Source organism: Gouania willdenowi, chromosome 15, assembly GCF_900634775.1.
Source record: "Gouania willdenowi chromosome 15, fGouWil2.1, whole genome shotgun sequence".
Taxonomy (NCBI): Eukaryota; Metazoa; Chordata; class Actinopteri; order Blenniiformes; family Gobiesocidae; genus Gouania; species Gouania willdenowi.
Genome location: NC_041058.1, coordinates 15,150,354 through 15,165,035, shown reverse-complemented (window position 1 = coordinate 15,165,035; position 14,682 = coordinate 15,150,354). Strand labels below are relative to the sequence as shown.

Sequence of the window (14,682 nt, the reverse complement as noted above, 5' to 3'; positions counted from 1 at the left end):
TCTTTTTCCCACAAAAAAAATCTCTGGCCCATTTAAGCTCAAACTGTATTTGGCCTCTGAACTAAAATAAATTTGGAACCCTATGAACTGTTGACACCACGTAAACAATCCGTATAATCTAGAAGATAATCTGGTTTTCTTCTTCTTTTAGCGAGTTAATGGACAATATCATTGATTTGCACTTCCACTGTTTTCGTATCCCAAGACGTAAGGGCTTAGTCTTAGTGTGTATAACGTTTTGTCGTTAGTAACAAAGACATAAGTAGTTAAACTTTAGGTTTCAAGTTAATGAACCGACACTAAAGCGTTCAGACGACTTTGTTTCCTTTTCCTTTTCCGCCCTCCTTTCCCCCGGGTTGCTAGGCAACAGCAGTCAGGTGACTGTCTGCAGACAGAACATGGCTGACCTGTCAGAAGACCAATGAGGAAAGGCCAAATTTTGCACCATCGATCGAATTTTTGTCCTCGTTTCGGGCTATAGTTGACCGTCGGAGGCCAACATTTGACAGAGAGTGTTAAAGGTGAGCAACAGAGCGCGTTGATAATTCACTGTTTGTTGCTGGAAACCTCTGTAGCCACCGTTTGAGTCGAGTGGCTAACTTATGCTAGCAGTGCTAGCCAAACAAACCCCGCTTTATGTGTCAAATACAATTGAGAACAACAATGCGAGGTTAACGCTTTTACCTTCGCTCATAACGCTGGACAGATTGCTCTGCATTCGCAAAAGTTCACATTGGTTTATACTTGTTAAAGAGAAACTACACGTTTAGAGGCGAAGCTGGAAAAACATGGGATTTTATTTAGTGATGTGTCAGATGACACTAGTGTCAGAGGATCTCAGGTGGTCTGGTTAAGGTCTTCACAAATTAAACAACATAAAACATTATTTGATCACCCTTTGTTCGCTTTATTATTAATTTAAAGACACTTTATAGTCTACTTTCTGAAAGGTGTTTTAAAAATATTGCTAAATTCTAGTTTAGTCCTTTATTTATTATTATTATTATTATTATTATTATTATTAGTAGTAGTAGTAGTAGTAGTAGTAGTAGTAGTATATATATATATAATTAAAATAATAATGATCAAATTGAAATTTCATTATTAGTCAGTAAAAGCTGAGTAAAAACATGATAAATGTATTTATGACAACAGGATATCATCAATTGAGGACCATAAACTGGGATTTGTCATCATAAAACAAACAAACACATTTCAGGTTTTCACGTTCAAGGAGAATCAGTTTCTACTTCAGAATTTCAACATTACATCCGAGAACTGCTACTTTTTTCAGACATATTTCAACTAGGTGACGTAATAAACGGTCGCAAAGGTCAGTGACGTCTGTCATGGTGAAAAAAAAACTACAAATTTCCGAAAATGGACGAAAAACACATTTATAACAATTTCCGCTGATATAAACTAAAAAAAAATCACACGGTTTGAATGTAAATCAAAGGAAAAGAGGCTATGAGGAACAAAAAAATGGTTGCTCACACTCACTTTCCACTTAGAAATATGAATTATGTTGAATAAAACAAAATGTGGCTAAAAATGTCTCTGATCCCTTTTTCTTGAACCACAGAGTGTCTGTTTTATGTCAGTTATAATCTGATAATACGTCTAACATACAATAAAATATGGATTTTAGATTATTTATTTGAAGTTGTTCGACATATTATTTCATTGGTAATTTACATGATCTCCGTTACTTGTCGGTCATCGTTAGTCTCCGTAAGCGCTCGGGTGTGCGTGTCCCTTTAAATGTTGTCCCTGCAAGGAATTGTGGGTCAGCATTATCTCGTCTCCTTTGGTAAAGATGTTTCCTAGGCTAAAGGAGGTTATGAAGGAAGCATTGGGCCTCTTTTCCTGAGCTTAAGGAGAACTTGGACGCTCTTTATCATGGCCACCACTTAAACACCTCCGTAGGGTGAAGGAACAGTGGATAGGAAAGGAGATAGGAGGAACTATTTGGACGCAGCCTAGGTAAAACAAGAAAAGGAAAAGAACAGAAACGAATTTCAACCTTTATTTTGAAATCTGTGTTTTTGTTTTTCTGTAACCCAAACAAAAAACAGAAGGTCTCCCATTTTTTTGCGTTTTATGGTTTAAAAACGAAAAGACAAAAAAGGTGCCGTTTGTCCATTTTTCAAGCAGTTAAATCCTGTTTGACAACGATTTATACTTTCATACCCTGACCATTTATATTGGTTCACAGATCAATTAGGGATGATCCAATGATGCCCTGACCTATTTTTACAGCTTTTATCTAACAAAAGTACAAAATCCTGATTGATTTTGATGTGCATTTTGTGATAATAAACCTGTTTCTGATTGTGTTTTCAACCTTTGATCAGATGCCACTGTTTGTCCTTTCTCTTCACTGTGTGAAGTCATCTGACGTTTAATCAGTCCTGGATTATACATACACCTGATGAAATAATGTGTTTTATATGTTGTATAAACGTGTTTTTTTCTTCTTCTTCTTGTTTTCTGTGGCTTCTTTTCTTTAATAATTGAGCTGCATTTCTGTATGAAATATTAATCGACTAGCGGTCTGATTTCAGATGAGTGGGTTGCCAGAGGGAATGGCAAATGGTCACTGCAGAGGTGAACACTTAGACAAAGACGGTCGGATATGGGAGAGGCCATGGACTATAGAAGAGATGCGGCAAAATGGCACAAACTGGTCTTTGGCTGCTGACTCAGGGGTAGGTCACGATATTTCCCATCAGATCTGAAACCAAACCGGGTTCTGTTTTTTAACTACACAATGCTAAAGATCACTTTTAAAAAGTGTAATGTGTGTTCAGAGTAGATATGCCCCGATATAACTTTTTTTTTTCCGACATGATACCGTTATTGCAGCTTTGCCTATCGGCCGATACCGATATTGATCCGATACAATATCAGCATGAATCATACATACGTGTACTTTTTTTTCTTTAATAATAAAAAATAATTATGACTTGTTTTGTAGTGTGGAATGATAGAAAAGGCTTGATCAAGTGATGTTACTCAAAAAAAGAATAATAGTCAGCTACAGTAGGTATGAGAAAAACTGACCCATTTATTATTAACCAATTGGTTATGTAAATTTTATCCTTCAACATAATATTTACAGAATTCTACAATTGAATTAAATAAATAAAAAAAAAATTGCAAAAAAAAATCAGAAATTTGAATCTAATATCTGATATTCGTTTTCAGGCTGATATCAGACCGATATCACCCCTAATCCAGAGTGTAAACTACATTAATCCTTGTGCTATGTCAAACATTATGAGATTAACTTTATCTTGAAAATGATTTGTCTTCCACAGCTCTTCCTTTTCCTCCAAGATTTCTCTCAGAGAATGCTGTCAAAGACACATGAGATTGAAAAGCAGTTGGACAGTTTGATCCGGGACACCAAGGCCACAGACAGCTGCCTGCACTCTGTCTTTAATGACTTTTTGATGCTCTCCAACACACAGTTTATAGAAAATGTAATGTACCTTAAATCAGACAGACTGACACACACTGCCATTCCATTTAAGATTGCTTGTGCCTCTAAATGTCTGTTTATTCTGTGACTCATTACAGAGAGTATATGATGAAGAAATTGAAGAGACTGTTCCTAAGGCTGAGGCTTCAGAAAAGCAGCCTGAACAGGTTTGTTGAAATGGATTAAAATTGTCACTTTGGTGGTGATTTCTTAATATTCCTTTTTTTTATTATTGCTTGATCTTTCTTCCTTTAACATGGTGATGTTTTATTATTCTTATTATTATTTATTTTTTTGTATTTCCTGAAGGAGAAGACTCGAGAGCAGAAGGAGGCCGAGTTGATTCCTAAGATGCAGGAAGCAGTGAATTATGGTCTCGGAGTGCTGGAGTCAGCGTTTGAGCATCTAGATATGAAAGCTGGAAATTCTGACTCTGAGGAAGAGGATATCATGGACAGGGTGGAGCCCATCTTAGAGCCCAAGGTTTGTAATACTGTTATTACACGGTAATAAATATGCATGTGGTTATTATACACTCATTAAGTGTGTTCAAATTGCTCGATTTTAACAATTATTTTACAGCCAATAATCAACTACATAATTATCCTACCCGAACTGCTCTTAAACTTCGCTATCTAAATTCTATCAGAAACCTTCTACCTAATTAATAACCAAACAATTTTTTTGTTTTATTTTTGTTCTGTTTTTTGACGTTTTATTGCTTGACTTTTGATGTAAATGTTTTTTTTTTTTTTCATGTTTTCATGTTTTCTGCGCCGTTTCAAAGTGTTGTAGTCTTGACATTCCTTTATTTTGTCTTTATTTTATTCTACTATTATTTTTATTATTATTATTATTTTGGGTTTTTTTTCGCTTTAGTTAAAATATAACTGTTATATCAGGAGGCCTCTCCTTCAAGCCCCCTGGATGGTTTTATGAGTTTTCTGACATGCCTCTAAAGCAGACATTGGCAATAGGCGGCCCGGGGGCCACATGTGGCCCTCAGTCTAATTTTGTGCGGCCCCCAAAACAAATTCCCCTAAATTGTATTTCAAGAAGATGGATGAAACATAAAGCCCAACATAATACACAAAAGAATTCCCAAAATACACAAATCGACAACAAAATGCACAAGCAAAGTCCACAAAACACAAACATTTCCAAAAAATACACAAAATGACTCCTAAAACACAAAATGGCAACAAAGACAGACACAAAAACCACTTACAGAAACAACAATGACTATAACATCACAAAATACAACAACACATTACAGAATAGCTCCAAAGACACTCAAACTATTCACAAAATTGCACAAAATGACAGAAAAATACAGAAAGTGACCCCAAAATTGCACAAATCGACAACAAAAATGTAGGAAATGACAGAAAAATACACAAAATTACAACAAAACACAAAAAAAGACCAAACACTTTTTCCCCCCGTATTAATGCTCAAATCAGTCATTATTCTAATGTTGTTAATGTGGCCCTCGGATCAGATACAATCACATTTTTGTGGCCCCTGCTGTGATAGTTGCCCATCCCTGCTCTAAAGTGTATTGATTTCTGTTCATGTCTGTCCACAGATGATATTATTATGCTTTGTTGTATTTTAAACTGTGCCAAATCGAATTGAAATGAAAAAAAAATGTTTTAATTCATCCAATTTTGTTTTTTTTATTCTTTGTTAGGATCTCTATGTGGACAGGCCGCTACCATATCTGATTGGTTCTCAGGCTTTCATGGAGCATGAGGATGTTGGGCTTGGGGACCTGTCCAGTGATGGTAATACTGTATATTATCAGTCATCCAATAACACTCCACTTGTGTAAGGTTCATGTGCTAACCTTTGTGTTTTGTTTTTAGAAATGTCAGTTGACAGTGATAGGGACAGTGTGATAGAGAGTGAAGATGAAAAGGAAACGGATGTAAGACTAATTTGTATCTTCTTTTTTTTTTTGTAGCATTGTTAATATTTAAGTAACTTTTTATTCATTTATTTTAATATATTCCAGCAATCAGATGAGGATTATGATCCGGAGGAAGAAGAACCCATGCAGATTAAAAAGGTAACCTCCAAAAATGTCACCACACCTGTGGAAAATAGTAGGGACGTCCCGATACAACTTTTTTTTTTTTTTTTTCATTTCCGATATGATATCGATATTGCAGCCTTGCATATCAGCCGATACCGATATTGAACCGATATCAGCATGAATTATACATATTATTTTTTTTTTTTGTTCTTCTTTTAATAAAAAAAATATTAATTACATATTTTGCAGTGTGGAATGTTAGAAAAGGCTTGATCAAGTGATGTTACTCAAACAGAACAATAGTCGGAACAGTAGGTATGAGAAAAGCTGACCCATTTATTATTAACCAATTGGTTACATACATTTTAAAGTTCAACATAATATCTACAGTATTCTATACATAAAATGAAATAAATTAATTGGGGGAAGAAGAAAAAAAGAAAATCCGGAAATTTTAATCCGATATTCGTTTTCAGGCTAATATCGGAATGATATCGATATCGGATCAGACACCCCTAGAAAATAGATTGCAGTGATATCAGATTGTATTCTGTATTGTCTTTTTACGCTTCCATAGAAGTCATCCATGATGAGTTATGAGGACGATGAGGATTCTGACATATTTGGAGAGTCGGACAAAGACGATGACGATGATGATGATGATAATGCTAAAGTAAGGCTGATCTAATAAAAAAAAAAAGAGTGGAATAATCTTTGAAACCAAGACATTTTCTGTTTTTGTGTTTCAAACAGATTACAGGGCCATCGTCATTTGCAGATGAGCTTGCTGCCCGAATCAAAGGCGAATCAATCAACAAACCAGAAGGAGATCGTGCATGTGAGTGTCTGCAGTTTGCGCTGTTTCAAAACTTCATTTTCCACTCCCGTTGTATCTATTTTTATTGCATCCATTTCAGTTTTTAATTTACCGTACACAGAAAGCATGTCAAGTGGACGTACCATCACTGCATGTGCACGTTACATGTTCTTTTCTTTGTTCACTGTCACATTTTGAAAGCATTTACATCTAAGAAGAAAAGCAAAGGCAGAAAAGAACACAAGTCCGCAAATCCGCAGGGTAGGAGACTCAATGTTGAACTATATGTTGGTACTATCAGAACACTCCTACTGTTTAAAACAATTGCTTAAAAATATTGATGTACATTATAACAGGGATGGAGGATGATAGTGATGACATGTTCAAGCCCCCGAGGATGGACGAAGAGGAGTTTTCTCCCTTCGGAGGGAAAAGCGGTCTGTTCAGTGGAGGAAAAGGCCTGTTTAGTGACGACGATGAAGTAAATGATCTAAATCTTCACACAATCAAAAACCCCAGTAGAAACCAAAAAAAAAATGTTTGACCAAATAATCTATGATTTTTAGGGTGATCTTTTCTCTGAAGCACCAAAGCCACCTGAGTCTGAAGAGAAGAAAGCTCCTGAAGAAAGCAGGAAACACACAAGTCAAGCAACAGGTGAGGAAAAGTTACAACAAAATTAAGATCATGGCATGTTTTGTGGACTCAAAGAGGGGCATGTGTCTTTACTTTGCTGTTTAAGAAACAAACAAACCTGGAAAGAAGATTCCTGCTGGAGCTGTGTCGATATTTCCAGGTAGAAACAAATATTTATATAAAACTCCTACCTTTTCCCATCAGGATCATCCTCCTAAAGCAGAGAAAATTCATTTTCTTTCCTTACAGGAAACAGTCTTTTTAGTTCAGGGAATGAATCCGACACAGAAGAAAGCAAAGGAAATGAGACTCCAGCTCTTACGACCAATAATGCACCTAAACAGGTGCTTTTAGGAGCTGGAAATGGAGGAGGAGGAGGAGGAGGGCTGTTTGATGAAGACGATGAAGATGATGACTTTTTCAGTGGTAAAAACCTAAAAAGGACCAACACAGGTGTGTGTGAGACTAAACCGTAAACGTTTCAGTGCTAATTTAGCACTTAAGAGCTTTGGTGAAATCTGGTATTTATTGGTTTATTTTCAGCAGGACAAGAAAAACCCAAACCTCCGAAAGCCATCGATCTGTTTGATGACGACGAAGATGGCGACATATTTGGTGACCGTGCACACGCGCTCAATCAGAGCAAGACTGAGACTGTTAAAGAGCAGATTAAACCACCTGAGAAAAAGGTTTGCTTTCTATATGCAATACTCTAGATTTGAGTGGGAATGTTCTCTTTTGCCGTGCTAAGGTTTTTAGGAACTTGTTTGGTTGTGTTTAGATGCCGGCGGGAGCCATTTCCCTGTTTGGTCCTGGGACAGAAAGCTTACTCAGCGAGGGACTGAAGAAACGCCAGCAATCTACTAGTGAGAAAACTGGGAGATCTGAGGAGGTCTGTGGTCCTGCCACGTCCAATTCAAAGAATAAATGATCAACTGAGAAGCCAGAAATAAAAAAAATCTGCTGTTTTTCTGGCTTTTTGGTCATTGTTTTTAAAGCTGAAGCTATCTGTCTTTACATTTTCTTTTTTCTTTTTTTAGCAGAATAGCTCTGCACCTGATTTTGGTCCCAGTTCTTCCAAGCAGAATCAGAAAACTGAGACCAGAGGCCTCTTCTCTGATGATGAAGATGCACAGGTAAGATTTCTAGATCAACAGCCCTCAGGAAGTGACGTAGTTTGCTCATGTAAAGTAGCGTTTTATCAGATGCTAACAACATACCTACAAGATTGTCAATTTTGATTTGATGTTTGTTTTGACCAAGTATGCATTAGATGTGAGTCTGCCCTTCTCATTCAAATAGTTACACTTGGAAAATAAGCTGCATTTGTTTTTAAAACGATCAAATCATGTACAAATGCAAAAAAGTAACACCAGTCTCCTGCTTTAAACTGTTGAACCTGATTTGCATTTTCCTCCCGCAGGTATTCCCAACAATTACAAAGAGCCAGTCTAATCCGGAATCTACAAACCAGAGCAAAACCAACAAGGCTCCTTTATCTCTGTTTGATGATGAGGAGGAAGAGGTGAAAACACGTCATTGATTAATTCAGCCTGGATTGTTTCCTTGGAGTTCTACTCTTTATCTTGACTTTTTTTTCTTGCAGGATTTGTTTGCATATGCAGCCAAGACTAAACCAACACCGAGTCAATCCAAGGCCTCCATGCAGCAACCCAGCAAGGCCACCTCCAGCTCCCTCTTTAGTGATGATGAGGTATGACAGCTACCAACTGCTCATTGGAAAATGAATAAATGGTTTTGATACATGTTCCTCTATTCCAGGATCAGTGGATAAGTTCTAAAAGTAGTTCAACTAAAACAGAGACCAGTGCAGGTGGGATGAAATCCAGTGTCAGTGCCCCTACAAATCTACTCAGCACCAAAGTGACTCCGAAAAGCAACCTTTTTGACGACAAGGACGACGACCTGTTTGCTCCTTCAAATGCTTCCAGGTATTCGTCCTATGCTATAGCTACCTGTAAAGATTCTCAGTCATCACCCAAACCATGTTGGTTTCCTCAGACAGTCGGCACTGCAGCGTGATTAAAAGGTTAAAAAAACGAGCATAAAATGTGTGATAACGGACACTTGTAGGAACACAGAAATAACACATTGGTTTAACAGATCAATACAAAGATGTACAATGTGTATGAACAAATTTGTTACAGTTTTCTGGCTAAAATGTTTGTAATATTGACAGAGAATGCAGCTCAGTGATAGTGTCAATTTCATTATTAAGAATAAATAATTGTCAGTGCCAGTTCACATTTTACTACTCGTGCTTTGGCACATAAGCTGACCTATATCTATGCTGCAGAAAGAAACTTAGCAAAGTTAAACCACAAACCCCAAACAACACAGGAAATTGTTGGTAATCAGGTAACCACAGGCAATTGGTGGATCGTTGTAAACAAGTCAGTCCTGGCCAATCGAAGAGCAGGGATTTCTTACACTTGATTTGAAGTGTTATACATAAGGCTGACATTGATTACACTGTCATTATCTGTCATTAGCATGCATAATGCGTCATTAAGGCTGTCATTAAGTGTCGTTTGCTAAATTATGACACTTTTGGCTAAATTATGACAGCTTTGGAGCTATGTTGGCATTTTTTTGGGTTCGGTGGACGGTTCTAGTGGTTTTAGGTAGGGGTTTGGGTAACAAAGGGTTAGGGTAACGAACGACACTTAATGACAGCCTTCATGACACCTTATTCATGCTAATGACAAGTGTCATGTCATAATAATTACAGCGTAATGTCAGCCTTTATGTATAAAACTTCAAGTTAGGTGTTACCCACCACTCCAAACAAGCAGCTCTCATAACTGCACTGAGTTTTCCTCTCATTTTGTAAGCTTTGTAAAACGCCTTCTGAAAGCCAACTGAGGCCAATCGCGTTGTGTAACATTTTCAATTTATCCCCACCAGACCCAGTCCGTGGACCATAGTGGTCTCAAAGAAGCCTTAGTGGGCTGACTAAGCTTGCTTATATTTTAATTTTCATCCCAGAAGCCTCTTCAGGTCTTGTTGTGAGAATGATTTTCTGGTTCTTTTAGTCACAAGAAGCCTCAGAGAGTCGCTCTGTTGTTTGAAGATGAGAATGATGGAGAAAAAGGATCTCTATTTGGCATCACCTCTGCTATTAATACAAGCCCTGTGGCCCCAGCTAAAGTGAGTGGTTTTTGCATTGCCATAGAGATAATCCTGAATTGTCATTGTGTAGTTGCTTGGTTTAATTGTAGCATGTATAAAGTAATTATAGCAATGTTTCGCTCAGACACCAGATGTGACCTCTCAAGTCAAAGCAACTTCTCATCCAACATCAAAGGAGAAGTTATCCGAGCCAGAAACCCCTCCAGTAAGAACCCCTGAAGGCGCCCCAGTATCCCAGTCAGCAGATAGCAGTGAGAGTAAGAAGAAACCCGCTGGTGCCGTCCATCTTTTTGGAGGTATCGATGTTCTTGGCAGCAAACTGACGAAGAACCCACCTGAAGAGGCAGAAGATGATGGCCTCTTCCTTCCAAAGGACAGCTCGCCTAAAAGTTTAAAGAAGGATAAAAAACTTAAAACCACTTCAGTGAGTCTTTTTGACGATGACGATGTAGAGGCCGAGTCTGACTCCAACACTCAGATATTCGTACCCAGTAAACCTGCTGCACAAAAGACACTAAAGGTTTGCCTCGGACAGTGTGAACAAAGTGCAATCCCGGATGGTGATCGCTGCAGTTTAACATGCATGTTGGTGTCTGTGTTTAAAGCCCACAGAGGACCAGCCTCAGGCAAAGAGCACTGGTGTGTTCCAGGACGAAGAACTGCTGTTTAGTCAGACTCAGCAGAAGGACAATGACCCAGATGTTGATCTTTTTGCCACCTCTGGGAAAGCCGCTGTCAGTAATATTTAAGTTTTTTTTCTGCTGAAACATCACCATTACCCTCTGTAGATACAAGTATGTGTACTTGTCTTTTTTTATTCTTAATGTTGCAGAGCTCCAAGGCCAACCTAGTGAAGCCAGCAGCGCAAAGTCTGTTTTCAGATGAAGATGAGGATGACCTCTTCGGTTCTGTCAAACAAAAAGTTCCTCCTTTGGTGGTAATTAAGCTATTTTTTTCCATTATTAAGCTGAAGTTACTGTAGCACTACATGCAAGAACAGTCAGCTGTAGAGTTAATCAATCAATCCTAATTCCACTTTATTTTATATTCTCTAAAGCCCAGTAAACCTGCTAACAGGGCGCCACTAGCCTCCCCAGACCCAATATCAGAGAATCAGGTGAGTATTCTTCATGTTTGAACCATTGCTGAATATCTAAACTCTGATACTACTGCACTTTAACCACACAGAAACCAACATCAGATCCCGTAAAACCTAAAGATTCCTCATCAAGGATTGGAAAACTCCAAGTAATATACATTTAAAGTGCATCACTTATCTATTGTCATCTGTAACATTTCACCTGCTTTTCTTTTGACTTGCGCGTCCCATTCCTACTGACATCTTTATCTTTGAGATAAAAACACACTTTCTTTTGATTGTCTTGACGTTTCTGAGGTTTTTTTACCGTTTCAATAGCTGCTTTTCTCTCTTCATTTCCAGTCACACTCCTGCTTTCTCTCTTCATTTTGATCCACTGTGTGAAACCACTCAGAGATTGTTGTATATATTCCTATAAAGATTGTCTCCATGGTATTCTGTGTCCTGTTTACTGTGTTTAAGAGTTTGTTTGATTTCTTAAGGTTTTGATTTATTCAGACAAAACTTTTTTCAGGAAATTTACTTTGAAATTTAGACTTTGATCTCCTGACATGTTTCAACTGCCAACTGTCTTCCTCAGAGGCATCTACTGATTGCTTTGATGTATCCTTATGAGTTTTTTAAGAAAACCATCAAAGCGACCGTGGCTTAGTGGTAGAGTGTTGAATAACCAAAGGGTTGGGGGTTTCAATCTCGCTCTATCCAAGTCATTGTCATTGGGTCCTTAGGCAAGGCACTTTACCCACATTACCTCGTATGAATGGGTATGAATTGTGCATGAATGTTGGTGGTGGTCACAAGGGCTGTAGGCGAGAAATGGCAGCCACGCTTCTGTCAGTCTGCCCCAGGGCAGCTGTGGCTACGTTGTAGCTTACCACCACTGGTATGATTGGTGTGAATGAATAATGATTTCTGTGACGAGCTTTGAGTCTCCTTGAAAAAATCCAATCATTATTATTAAAGCAAACTTGTAAGGATACATCAAAGCAATCAGTAGATGCCTCTGAGGAAGACTGACAGTTGATAGTCGAAACATGTGAGGAGATCAAATTAAATTTCCTGAAAAAAGTTTGTCTGAATAAATGAAAACTTAACATATTATTTCAAAAAAGAAAACAAAATTAACTTGCTGGATTTAATTTGATGTCTGTTCAGGCCAGTCTGAAGATCAACACTGCGGCTTTGCTTCCTGGAGCAGCAGCCAGTCTTCCAGGGGCGGTCGGCGTACTCCCCACCATGGGTCCAAGCTCATCCTCGGGAGTATCCAGCTCCAGCCTGAGTCCAAGCCCCTTGACCAGTCCTGCAGCCGACCAGCCAGACAGCGAGACTGGCGTGAGCTTTGATGTTCCAGTCCAGGTCTCAACACTACAGAGTGCACAAAAGGTCAGCTCTAGATCGTGATGTATAATGCTTTGTATCTTTTTAGGATGCACCGAAATGAAAGTTCTTGGCCGAAACTGAAAACCAAAAATGAAAAAACCAAGGCTGAAAACCGAAACACCAAAATAAATTGTTATGCAAATATTATTCTCATTGAAATAATGGGTATGTGTACTAACTTCACAAAAATGTACGTGTTTTGGCCAAAAATGCACTTTTGGGCCATTTTCGGTCAAGAATTTTCGGTGGCCGGAATTTCGATGCATCACTAGTAATTTTCGCTTCTCCATTACTTGTGTTTGTGACACCATTGTGAACATTTCATTGCTTAGCGTCGGGCTAAAGGTTCGGTACATCGGAGACCCCAGTCAAGATCGGCAAGGCAACAGGCAGCCCAGACATCGATGGAGGATAAAGAAGAGACCATCGGTGGAGATACTCCAGTGCCAAATTCCGGTTTCTCTGGATTAGTTCCACAAGACAATTCCATCAGTTCAATCATCAGTCCACCTCTACCAAACTCAGCTGCACCTACTGCCCTGTCGACGTCCTCAAACTCTCAGCCTTCAAACTCAGAAATCCCCCCTCGACAATCTGATTCAACACTGCCAGTGTCAACAAATGCTGGAAAGAAGGACTCTAAGGTCAATAGCAGTAAGGTGCTACCATCTTCTGATGAGGAAGACCTTTTTGCATCTGATGGTCTATTTGGAGCAACCTCTGCTACTACCACACCCAGCCCACAACAAACTAGCAGGAAATCTCCTCCTCAGGCCAGTAGCGTGGTGGGATTGAAGAAAGAAAACGGTAAAAGCACACTTTCATCCATATTTGATGATGACACTGATGACCTCTTTCAAAAAGTCAAGCCAAGGCCAAGCACTAAGACGGCAAAGGTTTCTGACTTTATGGAAGAAAAAGATGATGATGATATATTTGGACTGAGCAATAGTTCCACTCCCGCTCCAACAAGTGCTAAAGAAATCCAGAACAGTAGTAGTTTTTCAAAGCATGACATCTTTCAGGTAGGATTTCAAGGTTACTTCACTGCAACTGTGTGTTTTATATGATTAAGTTGAGGTTTCTCTCATTGGCTGATTTTGTATCTTTTCTCAGGATGATGTACCCACTGTGCCTAAAGTTCATAAAAAGCACAAAGAGAAGACAGCTAACGCCAGCTTGTTCAGTGAAAACATTGACATTTTTGCTGATCTGTCAGACACTTTGAAACCAAAACAGAAGTCCAAGACAAAAGGAGAAACCAAATCAATATTTGACGATGACATGGGTAAGCCTTTACATCACTCAAATGCTGATACTTTTCTTTTCACCACGTTTCATTGAAATGCTCAACACATTGTTCTGTTCACCTCTCTTTTCATTGAAGATGACATTTTCTCATCAAGCACAGTGAAAGCAGTGGCAGCAGCTCCTCGTAAATCAAAGAAATCACCGCCCGCCCAGGAAGCCGCCAAAACCGCAGAGCCCAGCAACATTTTTGATGATCCGCTCAATGTGCTGGGTGGAAACTAATCAATACTCCCTAGATTTTTACAACAAATAATCGATATTTGTCATCAGGATGACTAAAGAATATGGGATACACTGTTGATAGAGTATTTATTCATTTGAATATTGAAAAAAAAAAAAAAGATATTCCCGTGGCTTATTTTTGGTAGATAAAGCCCCCTACCAGCCACATTTCTGGAATCATCTTGTCAGCTCTAGCTGTTATAGCGTCTTAGTCTTTAACACACGTGATAGCACTTTATAAGAATATGCTTTTCCTCAACGCCTGCAGAAATTAACCAAGTTTAGTTTTAGTTAATTTTGTATCTTTTGGCTCTGCCAATTGAGATTCAGCATCTTTGTGTTTGTGCCATATCATGTTTAGGAAAAATTCATTTGTTTACTTACTATTAGTCATTTTGACCTTTTTATTAAGCGCAGTCCTTCACTTCTTAATCTTGGCTGTGCTGTAAAAGAAATTCATTTTTAATAACTAAAAAGAAATGTATTTTATGCTACCTGAATTGTGTGATTGATTTTATTTCCATGGACCATGTGTTTGT

General features: G+C 38.3%; 1 protein-coding gene across 6 annotated transcripts; it reads left to right on the top strand.

The window, feature by feature from the left end:
* Positions 1–370: 370 nt before the first annotated feature.
* Positions 371–14,312, top strand: washc2c (WASH complex subunit 2C). Of its 6 annotated transcripts, none has more exons than XM_028469219.1 (31): positions 371–521; positions 2,568–2,711; positions 3,324–3,488; positions 3,586–3,654; positions 3,797–3,970; positions 5,181–5,274; positions 5,356–5,417; positions 5,505–5,558; positions 6,103–6,198; positions 6,279–6,363; positions 6,544–6,603; positions 6,699–6,823; positions 6,909–6,999; positions 7,085–7,138; positions 7,228–7,431; positions 7,525–7,667; positions 7,760–7,870; positions 8,019–8,114; positions 8,402–8,503; positions 8,585–8,692; positions 8,761–8,930; positions 10,035–10,149; positions 10,241–10,651; positions 10,737–10,865; positions 10,964–11,068; positions 11,189–11,248; positions 11,320–11,379; positions 12,386–12,613; positions 12,943–13,635; positions 13,727–13,898; positions 13,998–14,312. In XM_028469219.1, the coding sequence occupies exons 2-31, from the start codon at positions 2,568–2,570 to the stop codon at positions 14,141–14,143; spliced, it is 4,326 nt and encodes a 1,441-aa protein (XP_028325020.1). In that variant the 5' UTR covers positions 371–521; the 3' UTR covers positions 14,144–14,312. The 6 variants fall into 6 exon arrangements, with proteins under 6 accessions (XP_028325020.1, XP_028325023.1, XP_028325021.1 ...); XM_028469222.1 differs by having other exon boundaries at positions 7,522–7,667; positions 8,022–8,114; positions 10,256–10,651; XM_028469220.1 differs by having other exon boundaries at positions 7,522–7,667; positions 8,022–8,114.
* Positions 14,313–14,682: the final 370 nt, after the last annotated feature.

Bases quoted from the DNA above. Each gene is read 5' to 3' on its own strand.
- washc2c (XM_028469218.1), top strand. From the start codon at position 2,568: ATGAGTGGGTTGCCAGAGGGAATGGCAAATGGTCACTGCAGAGGTGAA. The intron at 6,824-6,908 runs GTAAATGATCTA...TATGATTTTTAG, and splicing joins TGTTTAGTGACGACGATGAA to GGTGATCTTTTCTCTGAAGC. The intron at 11,380-12,385 runs GTAATATACATT...ATGTCTGTTCAG, and splicing joins CAAGGATTGGAAAACTCCAA to GCCAGTCTGAAGATCAACAC.